General features: G+C 36.4%; 1 protein-coding gene across 2 annotated transcripts; it reads left to right on the forward strand.

The window, feature by feature from the left end:
• The first annotated feature begins 3,860 nt into the window (after positions 1-3,860).
• Positions 3,861-19,433, forward strand: ezra (ezrin a). Of its 2 annotated transcripts, XM_067455083.1 has the most exons (13): positions 3,861-4,175; positions 7,859-7,942; positions 8,779-8,874; positions 10,342-10,616; positions 12,261-12,344; positions 12,428-12,574; positions 14,052-14,148; positions 14,710-14,873; positions 16,564-16,694; positions 16,843-17,003; positions 17,137-17,229; positions 17,308-17,574; positions 18,685-19,433. In XM_067455083.1, the coding sequence occupies exons 1-13, from the start codon at positions 4,164-4,166 to the stop codon at positions 18,847-18,849; spliced, it is 1,776 nt and encodes a 591-aa protein (XP_067311184.1). In that variant the 5' UTR covers positions 3,861-4,163; the 3' UTR covers positions 18,850-19,433. The 2 variants fall into 2 exon arrangements, with proteins under 2 accessions (XP_067311184.1, XP_067311185.1); XM_067455084.1 differs by lacking the exons at positions 3,861-4,175; positions 8,779-8,874; positions 10,342-10,616 and having other exon boundaries at positions 7,884-7,942.
• Positions 19,434-21,494: the final 2,061 nt, after the last annotated feature.

Below are 21,494 nucleotides of genomic sequence, written 5' to 3' on the forward strand. Positions count from 1 at the left end.
GCTCTTTGTTTTTTTCTTTCAAACAATGGTTCAAATCAGCTTGGCCTGTAAGCTACTGTTAACTAAAGATAACACACAAACAATTCATTTTAATTTAATTTCTTTAAATAAAATTAACTGTAATAAAATATAAAATAAATAATAAATCACAATAGCCCCCAATGGGTATTTGGACATGTATAAATGTCATTGAATTAGATTGGCAAACTTTTGCAAACTCATACCCCATCTAGTGGTATAATCTTGGTAGCCATTAAAATAATGTTTTTTTTTTTTTTTTTTTTTGTTTTTTTTTAATGAAATATCAGAGGAAAAATATTTTAGTTAAAGCAGTTTGTATCCCTCTAGCAGGTCTCCTCCTCTGCATGCAGTGTGTGTGTTAATGTGGGCCGAGATGCCATTTGCAACTCACCATGACCCATATTTAAAACCAATAGGCCTACATTAGATAACAAAATGTCATACCAAGTGGCAAAAAAATAATCCTACGTTCTTAAAAATAAAGGTTCAAAAAGGTGCAGTGATGCCTTAGGGCAGTGGTTCTCAAACCTGTCCTGGGGACCCCCAACCAGTGCACATTTTGCATGTCTCCCTCATCTAACACACCTGATTCAAATCATCAGCTCATTAGTAGAGACTGCAAGACTTGAATTGGGTTTGTTTGATGAGGGAACATGCAAAATGTGCAATGGTGAGGGGTCCCTAGGACAGGTTTGAGAACCACTGCCTTAGGGCAGGGCTATTCAAATCTTACCCTGGAGGGCCAATGCGGTGCAGAGTTTAGCTCCAACCCGAATCAAACACACCTGCACATGCTAATCAATGTCTTCAGGATCATTAGAAAATCAGAAAATCACAGGTGGGTGTGTTTGTTTAGGGTTGGAGCTCCAACCTTGATCAAACTCACCTGGCTGTAACAATCTAGTATCTTCCTCCAGAAGACATGCTTCTCAATTAGCTCCTTAGCTTCCCTTGGTTGTGAATTAGTATGTCAAGTACATGAATTTAGGCACACACTACACATTGGGACTTTTACAATATCACTAATGGTACTGTTAATGAACAACAGCAGAACTGATATATTTTAGACAATATTTGTTTTATGTTATTTAAGGTACAATATGGCTTGTTAAAGGCAGCATTTTAGCCATAAAAAAATTATAAATGTTAGCTAGATTAAGTTCATTACCCAGTGAAAAAAACAACCATCTATCAAGTGTAGTGATGTGTCTCGAGTTGGCTTGCAACATCCATTGAGTAAACATAGGATGCATCCGAAGTTGCATACTTCCCTACTACCTATATAGTAGGTGAAAAACAGTAACAAAAGAAATACTGTATGTCCGAATTTACAGTACTCATAAAAAAGGCAAAATATACCCTGGTGACCTACTATTTCCAGGTGAGATTCTAAAGTTTGCATATGTGTGCACTTTACAATCCCATGAGGCCAGGGAGATAGTGAAGTGACGTAACTGACGCTGGTAGGCCACATGATAATGACAACATTAAATAATCCCAATGTAGTTTGTTCAGATTACACACACATTCATGCTATATCGAAGGTACTTTATTAGTGGTTGCGAAGTAATTATTCAAAATAAGCACGTCTACTCAAGATAGTATAGTCTATGTGATTTCGGATGCAGCCATAGTTAGCATTAAGGCTCCCTGGTTCTCACGGTGCATTCTGGGACTTATTAGGGAGTGAACGTTTCAGTGCACTGGAAGGATTTTGCGATTGAGTACAGTCCTTAAAATGGCTGACTCCCTAATCAGTGCCCTGACTATACTGAACTAGGGTGCACCTCAATCAGCTCCCTAGCTTCCTAAGTTGTGAATCAGTAGATGAATGTGCATGGCTGACTCCCTGATCAGTGCCCTGACCACTGAACTAGGGAGCTGATTGATTAGCTTGTTGAAGTGTGTTTGATTCGGTTTGGAGCTGAACTCTGCAGTGCCAGCAGCCATATCACCCTGTAGCCCAAGACTGGTATCCCACTGAAGCTAAGCAGGGCTGAGCCTGGTCAGTACCTAGATGGGAGACCAAAAATTCGGTGGGAAAACTAGGTTGCTGCTGGTAGAGGTGTTAGTGAGGCCAGCAGGGGGCGCTCACCCTGTGGTCTGTGTGGGTCCTAATGCCCCAGTATAGTGATGGGGACACGATACTGTCAATGAGCACCCTCCTTCGGATGAGACGTTAAACCGAGGTCCTGACTCTCTGTGGTCATTAAAAATCCTATGGCACTTCTCGTAAAAGAGTAGGGGTGTAACCCCGGTGTCCTGGCCAAAATTCCCTTGATTGGCCCTTACCAATCATGGCCTCCTAATAATCCCCATTCACTGAACTGGCTCTATCACCCTCTCTCCTCTCCACCTTTCGCTGGTGTGTGGTGAGCGCACTGGCGCCGTTGTACTGTGGCTGCCGTCGCATCATCCAAGTGGATACTGCACACTGGTGGTGGTTGAGGAGAGACCCCTGACATGAGTGTGAAGTGCTTTGGGTGTACAGTATGAAAGCGCTATATAAATGCCTCATTCATTCATTCATTCATTCATTCATTCATTCATTCATTCATTCATTCATTCATTCATTCATTCATTCATTCATTCATTCATTCATTCATGCAGTGGAGTTGAGAGTCCCTGACTTAGCAGAACCATTTTTGGTTCCCCAAAGAATGAACCCTACAGTAAACAGTTCTTAAAAGAACCATTATTTATAGTGTAAAGAACATTAATCTGAAGAACTGCATTACGGAGAACTTTTTTGTAATGGAAAGGTTTAATGGATGTTAAACGTTCTTGAACAATTGATGCCATAAAGAACCTTTATTTTTAAGTGTAGAAAGTTTCTCTGAACTTTTAAGAAATGTGCAACTATTTTTTAACTAACCGTTTGAGCATTTAAAACATACATGTTCGATATTTTGTAACATTATTTTTCAAAGTCTTAACCTCCTGGGTGCCACTGTTCTAGTTAAAGGACATTATACTTTAGTGAATTTCTCTGACACCATACACGTCACCGTTATATCTGGATGCCCTGTAAAGAGCACAGCAAATTCAGGGTTTTTTGCCCACATATAGCATGACGTGTATTCATTCCGTTTTAAAATGTACATCACCATTCATCCCAAAAATACCTAGATATGATATTCTTTTGGCAATATATCACCCAGCCCTACACTATGGCATGTTTAAATGCTGAATTGTTCATGTTTTAGCAGTAATGATACTTTGATACATGATTATATCACTTGTTAAATGGTTATTTAAAAAATTGTACAATCAGTGCTACATTAGGCTACTAATAAAGTTTACACACACACACACACACTCTCTCTCTCTCTCTCTCTCTCTCTCTCTCTCTCTCTCTCTCTCTCTCTCTCTCTCTCTCTCTCTCTCTCTCTCTCTCTCTCTCTCTCTCTCTCTCTATATATATATATATATATATATATTGAGAAATCAATCAATAAGTGGTCTCAATTTTTTCCAGAGCTGTATATTGAATGGTCACATTGTAATAATTTAAAGAACTTGTGTAATGGAAAGGTGTTTGGATGTTTATCTTTGATCTAAAGACCCCTTTTTTAAGTGTAGATAAAAAAGTAATTTTTAACCAACTGTTTTTAGTATTTAAACCCATTTAAACATATATTTTCGATATTTTGTGACATTTAAATACATTTCACTGCCCAGATATCCACCTTGCGGTAGTTTATCAAGCTCAACCTCTTGATCTCTCCGCCTAGTGTTTATGGTCTATTGTTGTAATGTGACAGTGAGCTGTCAAGGAGCTTCTTAGCGACGCGACAGAAACCTCCAGCTCAGCTCAGTTGCATAGGCTACGTTACGTGCTCTAGCGCTGTCGCATTGCGTCGCCTTCTGGGCGCGAGCCTGATCAAAGGTCGAGTCTACAGGCAACGCAGCTGCGCCGTGAGCAAAGACCCGTCGGACCTCTTTAACTCGAGCAGTCTAACTAACTTATCGTACTAGCTATCGCTGGGGCGAGGCTTTGACACCATCTATCGAAAATGACTCAGAAATGAGTCTCTAGCGTTCACTGTTCAGATCAGTCGCGAGCACATAGACTTTTATAGACCCTGCGCGCGCCGCTGGTTTCTTTCTTCAGTTCAGTTGGTCCCCATACAATACTGAGCATGCCTAAGCCTGTAAGTATTTCTTTTCTTCTTGTTCTTTTTAAATTAAACATAAAAGTTTACGTTTACATGAAGAACAAAAATAGATAAAAGTGCCATAAATGGGAACAGTTGTATGCAGCTATAAGTTAAACTTGCCTATTACACAAGGATTTTTGTGAATGAAGTAGGCTACAATATCTCGGATTTGTTAATAAATCCATAATATGCAAAGTCTATCCTAACTTATGTTTATTCTTGATAAATATGTTGAATCCTACTGTCTTATTTAGTGGTTTTGTATTTATGGTGACTTACAATAGGCCTCTGTCATAAAGACTTTAGCTACATTACAAAAAAAAAATCAAATAGCTTAAGATATTTTATTCAATATTTTTGTTGAAAGAGAAGATTTTGTTGTGTGTTCAGCAGTTAAATCAAGATAAAGCAACAATTTATTACAATATTGCCTCATTATTTTTGTCATGGCATATCTTATGATTATACCTGACATTACATGATCATCTTTATAGTTAATCTCCGAAAGGTCTTGTTGTTATCACCTTAGTTTATAAGAGGATACTAACTATGAATTTGATGGTTAACATGCTTGAGTAAGAGTCTTTACATATTAACTAAACTTAGACAATGAGGATGAGTTCATGCTGTGTTCATGGGTGCAGAATGCCGCAAAAGTAAAAGATTAGCTAGATGTGCTGCTGTGAGCATACTTTTGACTTAAGTATTTGAATACCAGGATGTGATGTCACTCTAATAATTGCTGTTAACATTCATAAGGGGTAAATGTCAAACCAACTTATTCATCAAGGTTTTTACCTTTATTTATTTGTAAATATTTGAGCGGTAAGAGTGGAATCTTTGGAAACGCATGATCAAGTTGTGATAATATATTTTAACTGTGCCTTTATGGAAAAGCTAATCATTCATATAAATAATTCTCAAAGAGAAATATAGAGATACAGCACATTAGTAATACATTATAACTGTATTGAAATAGTAAATCTACTATTATATAGGTTCCTAAAGGAGGGATTCGCCATAGAAGAACCATTATTGGTTCCACAAAAAAACTTTCGTGAACAGTTCTTAAAAGAACCATAGTGTGAAGAATATTTGATAGTTCCATGAATGTTAAACGTTCTTCATGGAAACATCGATGCTAATAAAGAACGCTCTATTATCAAACATTACAATTGTTAGAAAAGATAATAATAATTGAAATTGTCCCCCCACTGCTTGAAATGTAAAAAAAGAAGAAAAAGAAAAGTGCTTCCAGGATCATAACAGACATACTGGCATGCAGTTTTTATAAACTCAAATGGAATATTTGTACTTTAACTTTAACTTTTTTTTTTTTTTGTGACACCACAAGGCCATTGAAAAAAACTAAGAAATGGTGATCAGATAAGGCATCATAAGCTAAAACTAATGTCTATTTCCATTGTTCTTAAATGATCAATACATTTATTTAATCTGATACAACACCTAAAGGGTATTTAAGCCTACGAACAAGTATTTGAGTGGAGCACAAACACTTCCCTGTGATTTGAGGAGAGTGTGTTAGCACCGTCTTGTGAGGTACTCTGTACCCTCAGGCTAATGAGACACGCGGGTCACGCTGTGTTATGACGTAGTCCAAGTCTTTTTCCGGTTAGATAAAATGTGCTGCTCTGATGGTTGCTCATGGAGATGGTGACTAACTGCTGGATTAAACAGTAGAACTCCAGCAGTCTGTTCCATTGAACAAATCCAACAGAGAGGGCAAACTTGGAAGATTATAGATTATATCTGCCATCCTGGCGTTGAGATTATTCATTTTTATTTGCTTTGGACAGGCTGATGCTGCCAATAATAAGCTTGTTTGTCACTTACTGACAAGAACCAAAAGAGTTTTGATTACTGAAAACATAATGTATTATGTGTGTAGTTATCATATCACAGCAATGATTTAAACTCTTTTGACACAGCCTGACAGCCTATTGTGCCTTATCAAGGGATTGCTGATAAAGGTTCATTTGCATTGTTACACTAAAGACTGAACACCTTGTTCTACTATTTTATTGTAATTTTATTCAAATCATTATACATGATATCTAACTAAAACTGAGATTTATGTTTCTTTGTTTTATTTTAATTGACATGAGCACATGTCCAACATGTAAGGTGCCAGATTTAGCCATATAAACCTGCAGGAAAAATATCTACAGTGGTGCAAAGTGGTGAGAAAAAAATCCAGAAAATCATAATGTCTGCCAGAGATTTATATAGCTGTTATCTATAATTTATATATCATTCATCATTTTAGTTACAATTAGTTACATTTTCTACAGTACCGTTAATGGTTGCTCACAGACATTTATATTTTTAAGGGGTGAAAATTGTTGGAACTTTGTATTGTCAGCAGTTAACCAGTACTTATAAAGTAGGTGGCCAGTGTTGGTCTAAATCATTTACTTGCTGATGTGGCTAAATACTAACACCAGGGTGTAACGGTTATTGCAGTGTGAGTATTATTGCACTTGCACTTTTCTCATAATTAGAGCCAATAAATGTGCTTTAATCCTGGACATATGAAGGTCTTTTATTTATGCTTTGCGAATAGGAACTAATAACAGGAAGAAAGTGTTGGACTGAAATGTTGATGAGTCTGAAAATAACTTTGCTAGCATTTGTTGCACAAGTTTGAAGGGTTTATCTTTACAGCTCTAGAGTAGTTCGCATGAAGGTTGTGTAACTTTGACAGTGCTTGCAAGGCTCCGTCAGGGTTCACCGGGTCGTTATGAAAGCTTGTGTAAAGTGTGCTGGACTAAAATGTGACCTTGAATAAGGGATTGTCACCATGGGATCTCTTCCGGAAACAGATTTTCAGTTTTATGTCTTGTTAATGGTTTATATAGTTTTCTTTATTAGTTTAAGTATATTAAAAGTATGGGTAACACTTTAGTTTAGGGTCCAATTCTCATTAGCACGCTGTTAGCATGCCTATTACTAGGATATTGGCTTAAAAAACTTAACACCTTGCCAACTATTAATGAGCAGTGATTTGGAGTTTATTGAGGCAACAGTCATAGTTAATAGTGAGAATAGTTTTGATGTCTACTTTGTGAAATACAAAACTAAATCTCATAAATTGTAATATATATCACCGATGAATGATGTCACACCTAATGTCCGTTGAATCTGTTGAAACCATTTCAGACTTCAGTTGTCTAAAGGATATTACATAACGCAGATCTTTCATAAGGCTTTATTGCCTTGGTTTTGTGGAATTACATGTAATTTAGCTGGCATAACATTCCATGATTATAGTCTGATGTGATATTGAATATCTGATATGACAATGGTGCAATTTAATTCAGCTGTAATAAAAAAAAAAAAGGGTTACACTTTATTTAAAGGTGTCCATGTTACAATAAAATTATATATTTGTACTGAGTAATACAAATTAACTAAATGTTGTTACTATAGGATTAGGATTAGGGGATAGTTGCATGTATTTATGCATAATTTATAGTTATTACTATACAGTAACTACATATAACTTGCAACAAGGACACTGTAAAATAAAGTGTTACCATCTTTTTTTCTGTTGTAATAGCATATTTAATATTTCTGTAACACACTCTGCTTCGATTTATTCCAATACTTGACACAATGACAATGAAAATACACTCACTTTTGTTCATTCTTTGCAGATCAATGTCCGTGTCACCACTATGGATGCCGAGCTGGAATTTGCAATCCAGTCGGTTACAACAGGCAAACAGCTTTTTGAGCAGGTAAGCAGCGGATCATTTTTTAAAGCTCGAAGCGGCAGGCGAGAAATCAGTAATCATTTGTTTTTAAGCTAAGGGGTAAATTGTATCCACTTAATATACAGATGATGGAACATTTTTGTAGTTTCAAATTTGCAGGCTGGGAAAATAACTAAAGCCTATTTTAAAACTAACGAGGGAAAATTTAAGTAAAAATTTTCACCAAACTATGAAAAAGGATGATACTGATTATATGCACTTGCATATGAGTAATACTTGCATACTGTTTACTACTAGGTAAATGCACTACTTCTGTTTAATCACAATGACTCATAGACTTGTAGTGACTTGCACACTAAAAAAAACTATGGTTTTTGTTACAAAGTTCTGTAACTAATTGCTTAGAGACACACCTGAATTCATGCTCATGGCTATAGTCAATGGGTGTAAATCATTTTTCAGATATTGTTGAGATTAGTAATGGTGGACTGCCTTGGTGAGGTATGATATGATATAATAGGACTGTATATGTTATATAGATGGTGAACACCGTCTCTGCCTGTTTGTACGCACCTAACTGATAAGATGTGGGGTTGGTAGGTAGTTTCCCTCCCTGAAGATAGCATGAACTCATTTTCGTAGAGTTCCTATTCTAATCTTCTCAGAGCAGAGACTCCCCCATTGTTTGACATCCGACATAATGTCATGCTCGTTTATCAAGTGCCGATTAGATATTGTGTTTTAAATTTACGTCATAGGAATCAATATCACAATTTGTTTACATTTAGAGCATTGTGTTAGTCACATGTACAAGTCACATGTAACTGAATGAATTTTATCCTCTGTGTTCATGTATTCAGGTGGTTAAGACGGTGGGTTTGCGTGAGGTTTGGTACTTTGGTCTGCAGTACACGGACAACAAAGGCATTCTGACATGGCTGAAACTGGACAAAAAGGTATTAAAGTCCCTTTAAAGAAGTCATTTCGCTCGGCGGCCATCTTTGAAACGCCTCTCCGGCATGCAAGTGCAGCTCCTATCTTTTTGAATGGGGAAACATCAAATTCACCAAAACTCTTCGCCAAGCTTACGATTAAAATTTCTTATTTCAATTTCATTTTATCAATGAAATCTAACTTATACATTTTGTGTCTAAACTCTCAAAATCATGACAAAAAAATTAATTTTTCAGGCTGGACCAAGCTAATACGCATGTGCAGTCTTAAACGGGAGTCAACAGGTTTCTATGGTAACCGGAGATTCTAACAGCAGCAGCAATGACATGATAACTTTACCCACCAGCGATTGGCTCTTATTTAGAAGGCGGGAATTATTCCACCATATTACGTGTTGCACTTTCTCCCAACACTGTAGATGCAGCTAAGACTGGAAAAGTTTGGTTCCTGGTTGTTGACATGTCGAGAAGATGTTATTTACATCACTGCGTATCCACTTTGCATGCATTTCAAAAGGATGAGAACTCACGCTCGAATTGACCCTGAAAAAACCTACACTATCAATACTGTTCATAACACTGTGTATACAAATGCTGAGGAAGATCCAGAGGTGAAATTCAGATAATGGGTGTTTCGTTTCCGACACAAGTAGACCAATTACAATAGACTGGGCAATTTGACCAATCAGAGCAGAGTAGGCTCTCAGAAAGGCTTAGACTTATCTTATAGGCATCCAACCCAAATCTAGAGACTAAAATATCAGAGATTTGGGGGTGGACCCTCTTAACTTTGGTCACTATGTATGTAACCACCATAGAAACTACCCAAAACACCCTAGCAACCATCCACAACATCCTAACAACAGCATAGTAATGTGCTAAAAACCACTTAGAATATGTTGGCTCTATGGGTAGGGATATAATTCTTATTTTACTACTCTTAAATGTATTAGTAGGAAGGATGACATGTGATTGCATTTGACAGGACTGTATACTTGTAACATGACACATTTGAAAGGATTAAGATTAAGTTACTAAAATTCAGGTTTAAGAGCAATACTTAAACTTGTCAGCCTTGAAATGATTAATTCCGATTAACTATATTAAATATTTTGTAGAGTTGCCATATTTAATTGTACTTACAACCACCTAATATACATATGATCATATAATAATACTTTTGTATTCTTCACAACTATTGTATTCTGCCATTACACTAGACAAAACCATAGGTGTAAATGGCTAGTCAAATAAACATTGACTACTAGAGGATTCCTGTTAGAGAAGTCACGAGTCATGCATGTGATGTTGAACTTTGATTATTGCTCAAGAAAGGAGAAAATAAGAAAAAGAATACATGAACTCAATGGCCGAGTCACTAAAATATCTGTATCATGGCATTTAGGACTAAACACTTGACATACAGTCGTTTACTTTGAATGTTAACAATCACTTTCATCAATGTCATAGGTGTCCTCTCAAGAAGTAAAGCAAGAGAATCCTCTGCAGTTTAAGTTTCGGGCCAAGCACTACCCTGAGGACGTGTCTGAGGAACTGATTCAGGACATCACAAAAAAGCTTTTCTTCCTGCAAGTGAAGGAAGGCATCTTGAGCGATGAGGTCTACTGCCCCCCAGAGACAGCCGTGCTATTGGCCTCATATTCTGTACAGGCCAAATTCGGTGACTTCTCAAAGGAAGCCCAGGCAGATAGATACCTATTGTCTGAGCGGCTTCTGCCTCAGAGGTGAGGAACTGCTCAAAAACATGAATCCAGTGCATTCTGATAATTCAACGAGTTGAAATTACTCAAATAGGACGTGCTCATTCCTGTTCCTGGAGGTCTACTTTAATACTTTCTTAATGTTTAAGTCTACTCTAATGCTGCCATTAATGTGCTATTGAAATTATCTTAAATATGAGTTTCCTAGGTCAAAATTAGCACATGATGTCATGTTTACCACTGGAAAGTTTGGAAATAATTTTGTTACCCAAATTCCTGAGATGGGCATGCCACAAACTTTAAAGGGATAGTTCACCCAAAAATGAAAATGTGATGTTTATCTGCTTACCCCCAGGGCATCCAAGATGTAGGTGTGTGTTTGTTTCTTCAGTAGAACACAAATGAAGATTTTTAACTCCGACCGTTGCACTCTGCCAGTCATATAATGCATGTCAATGCGGTGTTTTTCTATGCGAGTAAAAAACACATCAACATACAAATCCATATTAAACCCTGTGGCTTGTGACGATACACTGATGTCTAAAAACATGAAATGATTGGTTCCTGCAAGAAACCCAACAGTATTTATTTATTTAATTATTTATTTATTTAATTATTTTTACATCATAGTAGACAAATCTATTCTAATATTCCCAACGCTATTACTTCCACTAGAGAAGGTCAAAGCCTGGCGTGACCATAGATATATATATATATATATATATATATAGAATCCTCATTAGTGCCTCCGCGGATCGGTCGAATGAGGCATCTATGCGCCATCATTTTGACCTTCTCTGGCGGAAGTAATGGCATGACTCTCATAAAAAACACCCAGTTGACATGCATTATATGACTGGCACAGTGCAAAAATCTTAAAGTTAAAAATCTTCATTTGTGTTCTACTGAAGAAACAAACACATCTCCCTACATCTGTCTGGGGGTAAGCAGATAAACATCAAATTAGAATTTTTGGGTGAACTATCCCTTTAAACATGGTGTCGGGGAGAACTACTGCTGTGTCAGGTATGATTTATTTGTTTTCCCCCAAAACGGCTGGATCGTCTTGTCTTGCAGCATATTTTGAATGACTAAATGATGATGCAGTATTGGACCCAAGGGTGGGGCGCAGAGTTGAATTGGTTAATGTACTGCATATTTATATTCAAGTAATCATTTGAAACGTATTGTATGTTTTATACACAGCAAAAATAGCCTGCATTTGACTGAAATTGCAGAATCGTCAGAAAGCAGATAACATCTGGATAGCATTGTAAATGTTTATATGGTTGTCAGTGCATGTGACATTACATATAATTTTGGTTTCAATATGATTTTCCCAATAAAAAGGCAAGAATAAACCCGGTGTCCTCCATGATTCCTGTTTATTCCAACAACAAAGGCCATGAATGCAACAAGCTCATAATCGGGAATTATGAAATTTCCAGTAGCACGTGAGGGCGGCATTTAAATAGACTCAAAGAATTCAAACAGAAACAAAGATGTTGTTGTACCTTAATGATGGAATCATTTGTGCGGTTTTTATTATGCAACATCCTTTAGTTACATATTTGGGTGCAATGTCTAACAATTTTTCTTTTATGGTCACAGCTTTAGAAATATGATTATGTCTCATGGGGGGTTGATTTATATATTCTGTGTTTACAGAGTGCTCGACCAGCACAAACTGTCGAAAGAACAATGGGAGGAGAGGATCCAGATTTGGCATGAGGAGCACAGAGGAATCCTCAAGTGAGTTCGACTTATATTCTCCCATTCAGCTCCAGTCATATCGCTCCACAAGTGTATCATTGCTTTGACTTCTGTGTCACCAGGGAAGATGCCATGCTGGAGTATCTAAAGATCTCACAGGATTTGGAGATGTATGGCGTCAACTATTTTGACATCAAGAACAAGAAAGGAACAGACCTGTGGTTAGGCGTCGATGCTTTGGGACTTAACATCTATGAAAAAGATGACAGGTATGCACTTTTTGTGAGCAAGATCTGTTTATTTATTGCTAGTTGGGGATATTGGGGTCAGTGTGGCGGCTGCCATGACTGTGTGGTTAATGACCTGCGTAGTGACTGTCCAAACCCACAACAAGTCAACATGAACGCCTGCTGTTTATTATTGAGAGGTCAATGCACTCAAGGACTAATGTATCACAGAGCAAGGCCGTAACCATGTCTTGAACATTATAAAGCAAAAAGAAATTGAACGGTGATGGAAATTGTAGGTCTAATTCTAGTTGGGAAATAACCATTTTCAACCATTCACAAATACTATTTGCATTAATTTACATTTAAATTTGCACACACACTTTTATTTGTATGCCTATTATGTAGAAAGTGTAAAACGTTTCTTGTCTTGTCACACTCAGTTAGGAATTGCATGAATCATGTAAATGCATATTTTCCATTCAAAACGGCATGTTTGAGAAAAGTAGAGTAATTTGCATTCCCCGATGTTACTGGGACAATTTGGCCAATGTCAGTGGTGGCTATGGCCCTGACACAAAATTTGAGATTTTTGAAATGTTTATTGACAAACATAAAAAAAGACATTACATTAACAAAAAAGGTGATGATAACAGCATAATTACACTGCCATTTTTTATCTGTAATATTTTTTAATGTTTTTAGAAGAAGTATCTTATGCTCACCAAGGCTGCATTTATTTGATAAAAAACAGTAATATTGTGAATTATCTAAATGTAAAATAAATGTTCTATTTGAATACATTTTTAAATGTATTTATTTGATGCAAATGATGATACATTTATTTCTATGATACAAAACAAAATTTTCAGCATCATTACTCCAGTCTTCAGTGTCACATGATCCTTCAGATATCATTCTAATATGATGATTTGCTGCTCAAGAAACATGTATGATTATTATCACTGTTAAAAACAGTCGTGTAATATTTTTGTAAGAATTCTTTGATGAATAGAAAGTTCAAAAGAACAGTATTTATTTGAAATAGAAAGCTTTTGCAACACTGTACTACTGTTCAAAAGTTTTAAGAATTTTTTTATTGATTATTAATACATTATTCGGCAAGGATGCATTTAATTGATCAAAAGTGACTGTAAAGACCTTTAAAATGTTACAAGTAAATCCTGTCTATTATATGCTGAATAAGGCTTCCTATTAATTTCTATTCAAGTTTCACACAGCTGTTTTCAACACTGATAATAATCATACATGTTTCTTGACCAACAAATCATCATATTAGGATCATGTGACACTGAAACCTGGAGTAATGATGTTGAAAACAGTTTTGCATACAGCTAGCATAAGAGACTAAAAAAAAACATTAAAAATCTTACCGATCAAAAGCTGCAGTGTACAAGCAACCAAACCCTGATCCTAACTATAACCCTATGGTAAGTACCTGTTGTTAATTCAAATTACTCAATACATGAAATCAATTTGACTGTTCTTCATTACTTAGGCTGACACCAAAGATTGGATTTCCTTGGAGTGAAATAAGGAACATCTCATTCAGCGACAAGAAGTTCATAATCAAACCCATTGACAAAAAGGCTCCTGTAAGTCTTTGCATGAATGATTTTGTCTTCCCTCTTGAAAGTCTGTATGTTGGCCAATGACACAAAAAAAGGTGTATCACAGATGAAGAAAGGAAAAATCATTTAAAATACATGTGACAAGTTTTTTTTAAATGAACTCTTTGTATTTATGTTGGTTTCTATGACTTAATGATAAATCTCATGTGGTTTAACCATTTAGTTAATAATGGATTTTCTTTACAAATTGAATATTTTTTAGTAATATCGTAAATGACCAATTAATTAATTAAATATATATTGAAAATATATTCAATGATATACTCAATGATATACTCTACTCAATGAAGACCTTTTCTGAATTATGATATCAGGACATTTTAACATATATGTTTCATGTTATGCATAAAAAAATATTTCCAAATAAATTACATATTCTTCATATATAATGTATATTCATGTCATATGAACAGAATTGCGTTTTAATGTATGTTTTATCATTCAAAAAGGCTGGTTATAATATATTTATATTATTTATTTTATCTTATAAATTAACATTCTGTTCTTTTTCTCTTGTTTTCGCAGGATTTTGTGTTCTATGCATCTCGTTTACGCATTAACAAGCGCATCCTGCACCTGTGCATGGGAAACCATGAACTTTACATGCAACGCAGGAAACCTGATACCATTGAGGTGCAGCAGATGAAGGCACAAGCCAGAGAGGAGAAACACCAGAGACAGATGGAGAGGTGAGGACACAGTGTTCATTACCCAGAGTGCATCATTATATAGCAATGAACAGCTGCACCGAGGTGCACAGCAAGACACCAGTAATTTTAGATGTTTGCTGGCCTCCCAAATATTTAATTTAATTAATTATTTGCTTTATTTATTTATTTTCTTTGTGAATTTTGTCTCAAAGATTTTTCTTTTTGCATTGGGATTAAATTGCAAGATTTACTAAACTGGGCAAATTATCATGAGCACGCAATCCCATAAAAGGGAGTGGATAACATTGGAAATTTTCTTCTTGCAAAAATCATTTCCCAAAGATCATTTGATTTCAGAAAGGCTCTATTCAAATCAACAAAGCCGGGTCTCTCCTGCAGGAGACAACGTCTGTTCTTTGGTTTATCTGACGTATATATCTTCTAGCAGTCTTTCCAAAATTGTAGTTAACCTTCAGTTATTTCTATAGTTGCTCATGGCTCATGTCACTACATTACAAGTTCTTTTTCTCTCGATCATACATCTTCTGTATGTCCATTTTTGAGCACGCCCTCAACGTCCACACACATTCTATACAGGGCAAATGCAACCTCAGTACACTGATATCTAATAATGTCATATACAGCTTATTTTACATTAAATTCTATAATAAAATCTTCTACATAAGTTCTGCGTGTGATCTATTGACTGAACAGACGCTGCCGGATCAAAAGACCAATGCAGTCCAAGAGTAGTGCAAATTAGCATCTGGGTTAAGATGTGCATTTTTGGGGGCGTCAAATAATGGTGCAAATATCAGTACATTTGACTAGCACAAAAATATCACCTTCTATGATTTCACGAGTTCACACTTACAAATAATTCAAATGGAATAAATGGTATGCGTATTTGGCGTGCTGTCCGAGGAGAGGGCTCCGAGCTCGGTATTTGGCCCGAACCCAGAGTACTCCCCCCGTATTTCTGGTTAGGAAAGTAACCAGGTGCGTGTGAGGTAGAAGGGGTGGTGGAGGGATGCTGCAAACTTTGTCAAGGAACATTGGTGATTTGACTGTTTATTTATGTGATCCTCCACTTGAGCTGATTGGTAGACATGTTGATTACTGATTGTTGACAGCTGGTTGGAATGACATCATGATTAGGTAGATCATTTGAACGTGCTTCTCCCGAACTTAGTTTTTTAAGAAACATCATTTATTTAAATACTCTGCTCCCACAAGTTTTGGGTCTGAAGGGAAGCTCCACTGTAAAAAAAAATATATTTAAAAAATAAGGAACCTGGTTGCCTTAATTTTGAGTTCATTAAAGTTAAAAATTTGAGTTAATACAATGAGCATTTTTGAGAATCAACAATCTTTATTTTTAAATATTATTAAAAGATTTTGTAAGCATGTTGGGTAACTGTGTTTAATTTGTGCAATGAAACATGCCAAATTGTGCTATTTTTATGATTTATCACATGCTTTATGTGGTTCAAATACAATAATATTTTGAGTTTCTATTTATTAAACCAATTTCTTTCATTGTATCAACTAAATTTTTTAATTTCAATAAACTCAAAATTAAGGCAACCAGGTTACTTACTTATTACGTTCAGCTGCAAAAATAACCCAATTCACGCCTTTTCAACGCTATTTTTTTATGCCAAAAGGGTTTTGCGAGCTGTTAGTAAATCTGATCCTAGATGTGTTTGCTACCTGTTTTTTTTCCTAGAGCCCAGCTAGAGAATGAGAAGAAGAAAAGGGAGGCAATAGAGAAAGAAAAAGAGATGGTAGAGAAAGAGAAGCAAGAGATGATGATGAAGCTTTTCCAGTTTGAAGAGCAGACCAAAAAGGTTGAGAGAGGTAAGAATATATATATATATATATAAATATAAATATTGTGCATATTATACTAAATCCTGTGTGACCACTCTTCTTGGCACACGCTTGCAATATATTGTATAATTGAGTGACTGCTACCCCCTTCTGGTGGATTTTGTGTACTGTTCAGATCTGAGAGAGCAGTTTGAGAGGGCACGGGTACTGGAGGAAGAGAGGCGGCGGGTAGAGGAGGAGGCAGCGCGTTTGGAGGCTGAGAGACAGGCGGCACTGATGGCTAAAGAAGAGCTGGCCAGGAAAGCTGAGGATCAGATGAAAAATCAGGAACAACTGGTAAGCTGGGGACAATTTGACACACACAAAATGCACCTTAAACAGTGACACTAGCATATTCTGTGACACTTTGGGTAATGGGGCTGGATTTTTTTATTGATCTAGTGTGAAATGAAGAAGAGTTTTTTTATAGGCAGCAGAGCTGGCTGAGTACACCGCAAAGATTGTCTTGTTGGAGGAAGCTAGGAGAGTCAAGGAAGAGGAAGCCAATGAATGGCAGACCAGGGTGAGCTTTGAACAGTATATCCATCGGAAAATATGAAAAAATTATTCTCCTTATGTCTAACCTCTCCACTTGTTTTAGGCTAAAGAGGTTCAGGGTGATCTGGAAAAGACCCGTGAGGAGTTGCAGCATGTTATGGCGTCCCCTGTGACTGCTGCCCCCATGGCTGCCCCGATGGCTGCCCGGGCCATGATGGAGGAACCCTTGGAGAGCAATCATGATGATCATGAGGAAAACAACAGCGTTTACAGTGCTGAGCTCCTTGTGGAGGGCATAGAGGACCACCGCAATGAGGAGGAGCGCATAACAGAGGCCGAGAAGAACGAACGTGTGCAGAAACAGCTCATGGTAACGACCGTATCACCTTTCCTCAAACATAAATATGCATGCATTAGTGGCGAGGATGGTGACCGATCACAATCATTCATCAAATTCTGATTCTAAACAACACCTAAAAATAAGAACATTTGGAGGTTACATTGTTACACATATAGTGGTTGTTTTTTTAGCTTTAGGAGTCATTTTATCATTAGTTCAAAAACACGTAGTCATTCATAACTGTTTTATCCCGTTTTCAGTTTGTTCACACACATAACACTTACTTGTAGTTTGAACATCTAAAAACAGATCCAGATTAATTCCCTGGTTTGTTCAGTATATATATCTGGAGGTTACATTTTCACTCCAGTAGGTGGTGATTTTTTACTTTTTTTCGGAGATTTGTTTAAAAACACAGTGGTTCTCAAGTGCAACAAGCCATATTATTCTTTTTTCAGTTTGTTAAAATACACATACACACATAACACTTACGTGTAGTTGGCATTTTGATCAGTGATTTATTGAATCTTTTGAAGACCTAAAAACAGATCTTCCACTGGTTCATTCAGTATCTATATCTGAAGGTTGCATTGTTACACCAATAGGTGGTGCCCAGTGAGTGAATGTTTTAACTTTTTTTTTTTTTGCATTAGGAGTAATTTTATCATCTCTTCAGGAGATTAATTCAGTTGTTCATAGTACAGTTGTTCACAAATTAAACAAGCCTTATTATCCATTTTTTCATACACATGCATAACACTTGTAGTGGAGAATTTGATTCATTCATGGATTCAAATCTTTTGAATCTGTGGTTTACATCATTACACTACTAGGTGAGTTTTTAAAAACACCACATTGATTTAATAATAAGCCTTATTATTCTAAATGATTGTATACTATTTTAGGCTGTTCATGAAAGACATGCTTCATTCATACAGTCTATATATGAATGACATGGCACGTTTATGCGGGTCATTCATGAACAACATGTTTCGTTCGGTTGCACTGATCTCAAATCACCAATTTCAGTTCAGTATGCACCATTTGTTCAGTTACGCCACTGCTATGAATCCAAGTTCTGTTTCAATTGTCACATTTGGTATTTACACCGTGACTAACTGTATGTTGAATTATCTCTAGGCCCTGAGCTCGGAGCTGGCTGATGCTCGCGATAACTCTAAGAAGACTCAGAACGACATTCTGCACAATGAAAACGTACTAGCCGGGAGGGACAAGTACAAGACGCTTCGTCAGATCCGCATGGGCAACACCAAGCAGAGAATAGATGAGTTTGAAGCCTTGTAATGGCAGATCAGTTCACCACGCCTCCGCTCATGTGTTCCTGTTCAAGGGTGAATTGATCTTATTGCCGTAAATGGTCTTACTTTGTATTTGCCATTTAAAATGCCTGGATTATTTACACAGTCTGTACACACCACTGTACACACTAGTACAGTAGCTCTTTTTTTGACAAATATGGATGACATACTCATTCAAGGCACTAAAATTGTGTGTATGCTTTAAATGACTTAAAGCATTGTCTTGAGAACACTCTTGAGATCTTATTTATGCTAATTGTGCCAAAGGCTTAGGCTTGAGAAATCATGTCATCTTTTATGGGAAACGTTTGAATGTGTCTAACTTAAGATCTTTATGTGTCATGAAGCACATCATTTCCTCACAAAAAGGAGATTTTCTGTTTGAAAAGAACAAAAATATAAATAAAAAGCACAAATATGTTATGAGGATTGTAGATAATTATCTAAAACATGAATGAGATCAAATAGTGGCCATAACAAAGTCAATGTTTTTAAAAGATTTTGATTAAAGAAATGCAACACGGTAAATTTGATTTTCTGTAATATTTTGAAATAAAAATATGAAATTGATTTGAATGACTTCTGTCCAATTCCTGTAGGGCAAAAAAAGTTTTGTTTTGGCGAAACTCTGTGGCAAAGCGTTTTAGAAGAAAAGTAAAAAAGCATACTAAAGCTGATGATAGAAGGGTCAACATTTTTAAGCAATGTTGCCAAGCGATGTTGACGAGCAATGCTGCTTGGGCACTTTCCCATTGAGAATGGCTGCGGTAGTGGGCCTTGTGTCTCACCTGGTTGCCTGTTGACAGCAACACTGGCCAGTGTATCATCACCTTAAGAATGGTTTGCCAAAGACAGGAGTACTATGTCTTGATAGTGGAATTTTCCAGATTAGCAGAAAGGTTTGCATTGTCTGTTTACCCAGATGCCCTCATGCTGTGACCATTACAGGTTACAGTTTCATTTTTGTGCTGATGCGCAGAGAGGCAGTTAAAGGCAAATTGTTATGCAAAAGGTGCGCCTGCTTGAGCCCTCAAAGGACCACTGATATTTACTCAAGGACTAGAGCTTTAATTATGTTGCTAGACAACAATTTATGAAGCCTGGAAACCATTTGTTGAAATATGCAAAGGGTCAGCAGCAAACATGTGAGGGGTCTGGGTTACTGTGTTCCACTGGAAAACGTTTCAGTGATCATTATCTACAGCGGTTTAGTTCCCTGAAAACATCATATACAAATTCACAATGATTTTCTCTGAAAGCAGGAACAATTGACTTAAAAGGCTAAAACATCATTTTATGATATTATTTCTTTTTTTTTTTTTCATTATTGGAGATATTAGAATAGTAATGCCACTGATAACTAGATACACTTTTTTAATTCAGGAATCTGTACATGTGCAGTATGTTGTGACCATTATTATATTCAATACACAAGGGGGATTCATTTCAGAAAAGATTCCCAGGTTTAAAGTTTTTTTTCTACAAATAACTGTCTTTTTTCATATAAAAGGAAGACGTGACATTCACGTACATAACATTTCTATATATCGCACATCATATAACATTAATAGTTATAGTCTATTCCAAAAAGCTCAAAGAAGTGACACAAAAGGGCTGTTTAAAATTCACAAACCCTTGTTTTTAGCAAAACTGATGGCCGTTAACTGAACTGCAGGCAGCAACTTTTTGTACACGTAACGTAGAGATTGAACTTGATTCAGTGCCCGATAGACCTTATTCAGAGCAGCACCATGACGGGTATGAAAGCGAGGCTGTGAGGGATAGACTCACCGTGTTTTCATTGGCATCTGCTATGAAAAGCTTTAAAAAGATCCTAGATCATTTAAAACTTTCCACAGCTCATGTTGTCTGGATTTTTTTTTCTTTTCTTTTTTTTTCTGACATTTCTTGTAAAGATATTTTTGCAGTGGTTCGTCAGAAGAACAATCCAAAAACCCATTTGTAACAACGTGCGTTCTTATGGGAAGGAGGAGCAAAAGGCGGAGATTCAAGGACTTTAATAAAATAAACAATTTTCACAAAAATGTCATTACCCCCAGAATATATTGTTATATTAATATCTGAACATGCAATATTTTATTCTAGCTCAATGCATTCATTTTTAATTAACACTTGGATATGGGTAAATTTCATAAAAAAACAACAACATTTGAGCAAAAAGCTGATAAAATCACGTTTTTGTCAAAGACTTCATTTAGGCCAGATTCAGAGCGATGATCAAACACAGATGGAGTAGATCGAGTCCATCAACACCCCTAATGCTTGACCAGTCCTATAGCTCGCCCTGGGTCTGCATTTCATTCACTAACATTAGATAGTTTTGCTTTATATGATGTTTAATGTTGTTATCTTGATTTAATGATTACATATGAGATCGCTAGTTTCTGCGTTGTCTTCATATGTGTTTTGATCACGAGTTTCTGTACTCTTTCAGAAGATGTGTTTAAAGCTACACTGTGTAACTTTTTTAGTTCATTCTTAGCTAAAAATACTTAGTTCTTTAAAAAATATATGTGCTCATTAATGTATATTTACTTCTTTCAAGTAATAAAGTATTCTCGTAAGTTTATAATATGCCATTGAAAATACATACGGGTGAGGGGGTCGAAT

The sequence above is a fragment of the Pseudorasbora parva genome, chromosome 10 (genome assembly GCF_024679245.1).
Source record: "Pseudorasbora parva isolate DD20220531a chromosome 10, ASM2467924v1, whole genome shotgun sequence".
Taxonomy (NCBI): domain Eukaryota; kingdom Metazoa; phylum Chordata; class Actinopteri; order Cypriniformes; family Gobionidae; genus Pseudorasbora; species Pseudorasbora parva.

Bases quoted from the DNA above. Each gene is read 5' to 3' on its own strand.
- ezra (XM_067455083.1), top strand. The intron at 12,345-12,427 runs GTGAGTTCGACT...CTGTGTCACCAG, and splicing joins GAGCACAGAGGAATCCTCAA to GGAAGATGCCATGCTGGAGT. The intron at 16,695-16,842 runs GTAAGAATATAT...TGTACTGTTCAG, and splicing joins GACCAAAAAGGTTGAGAGAG to ATCTGAGAGAGCAGTTTGAG.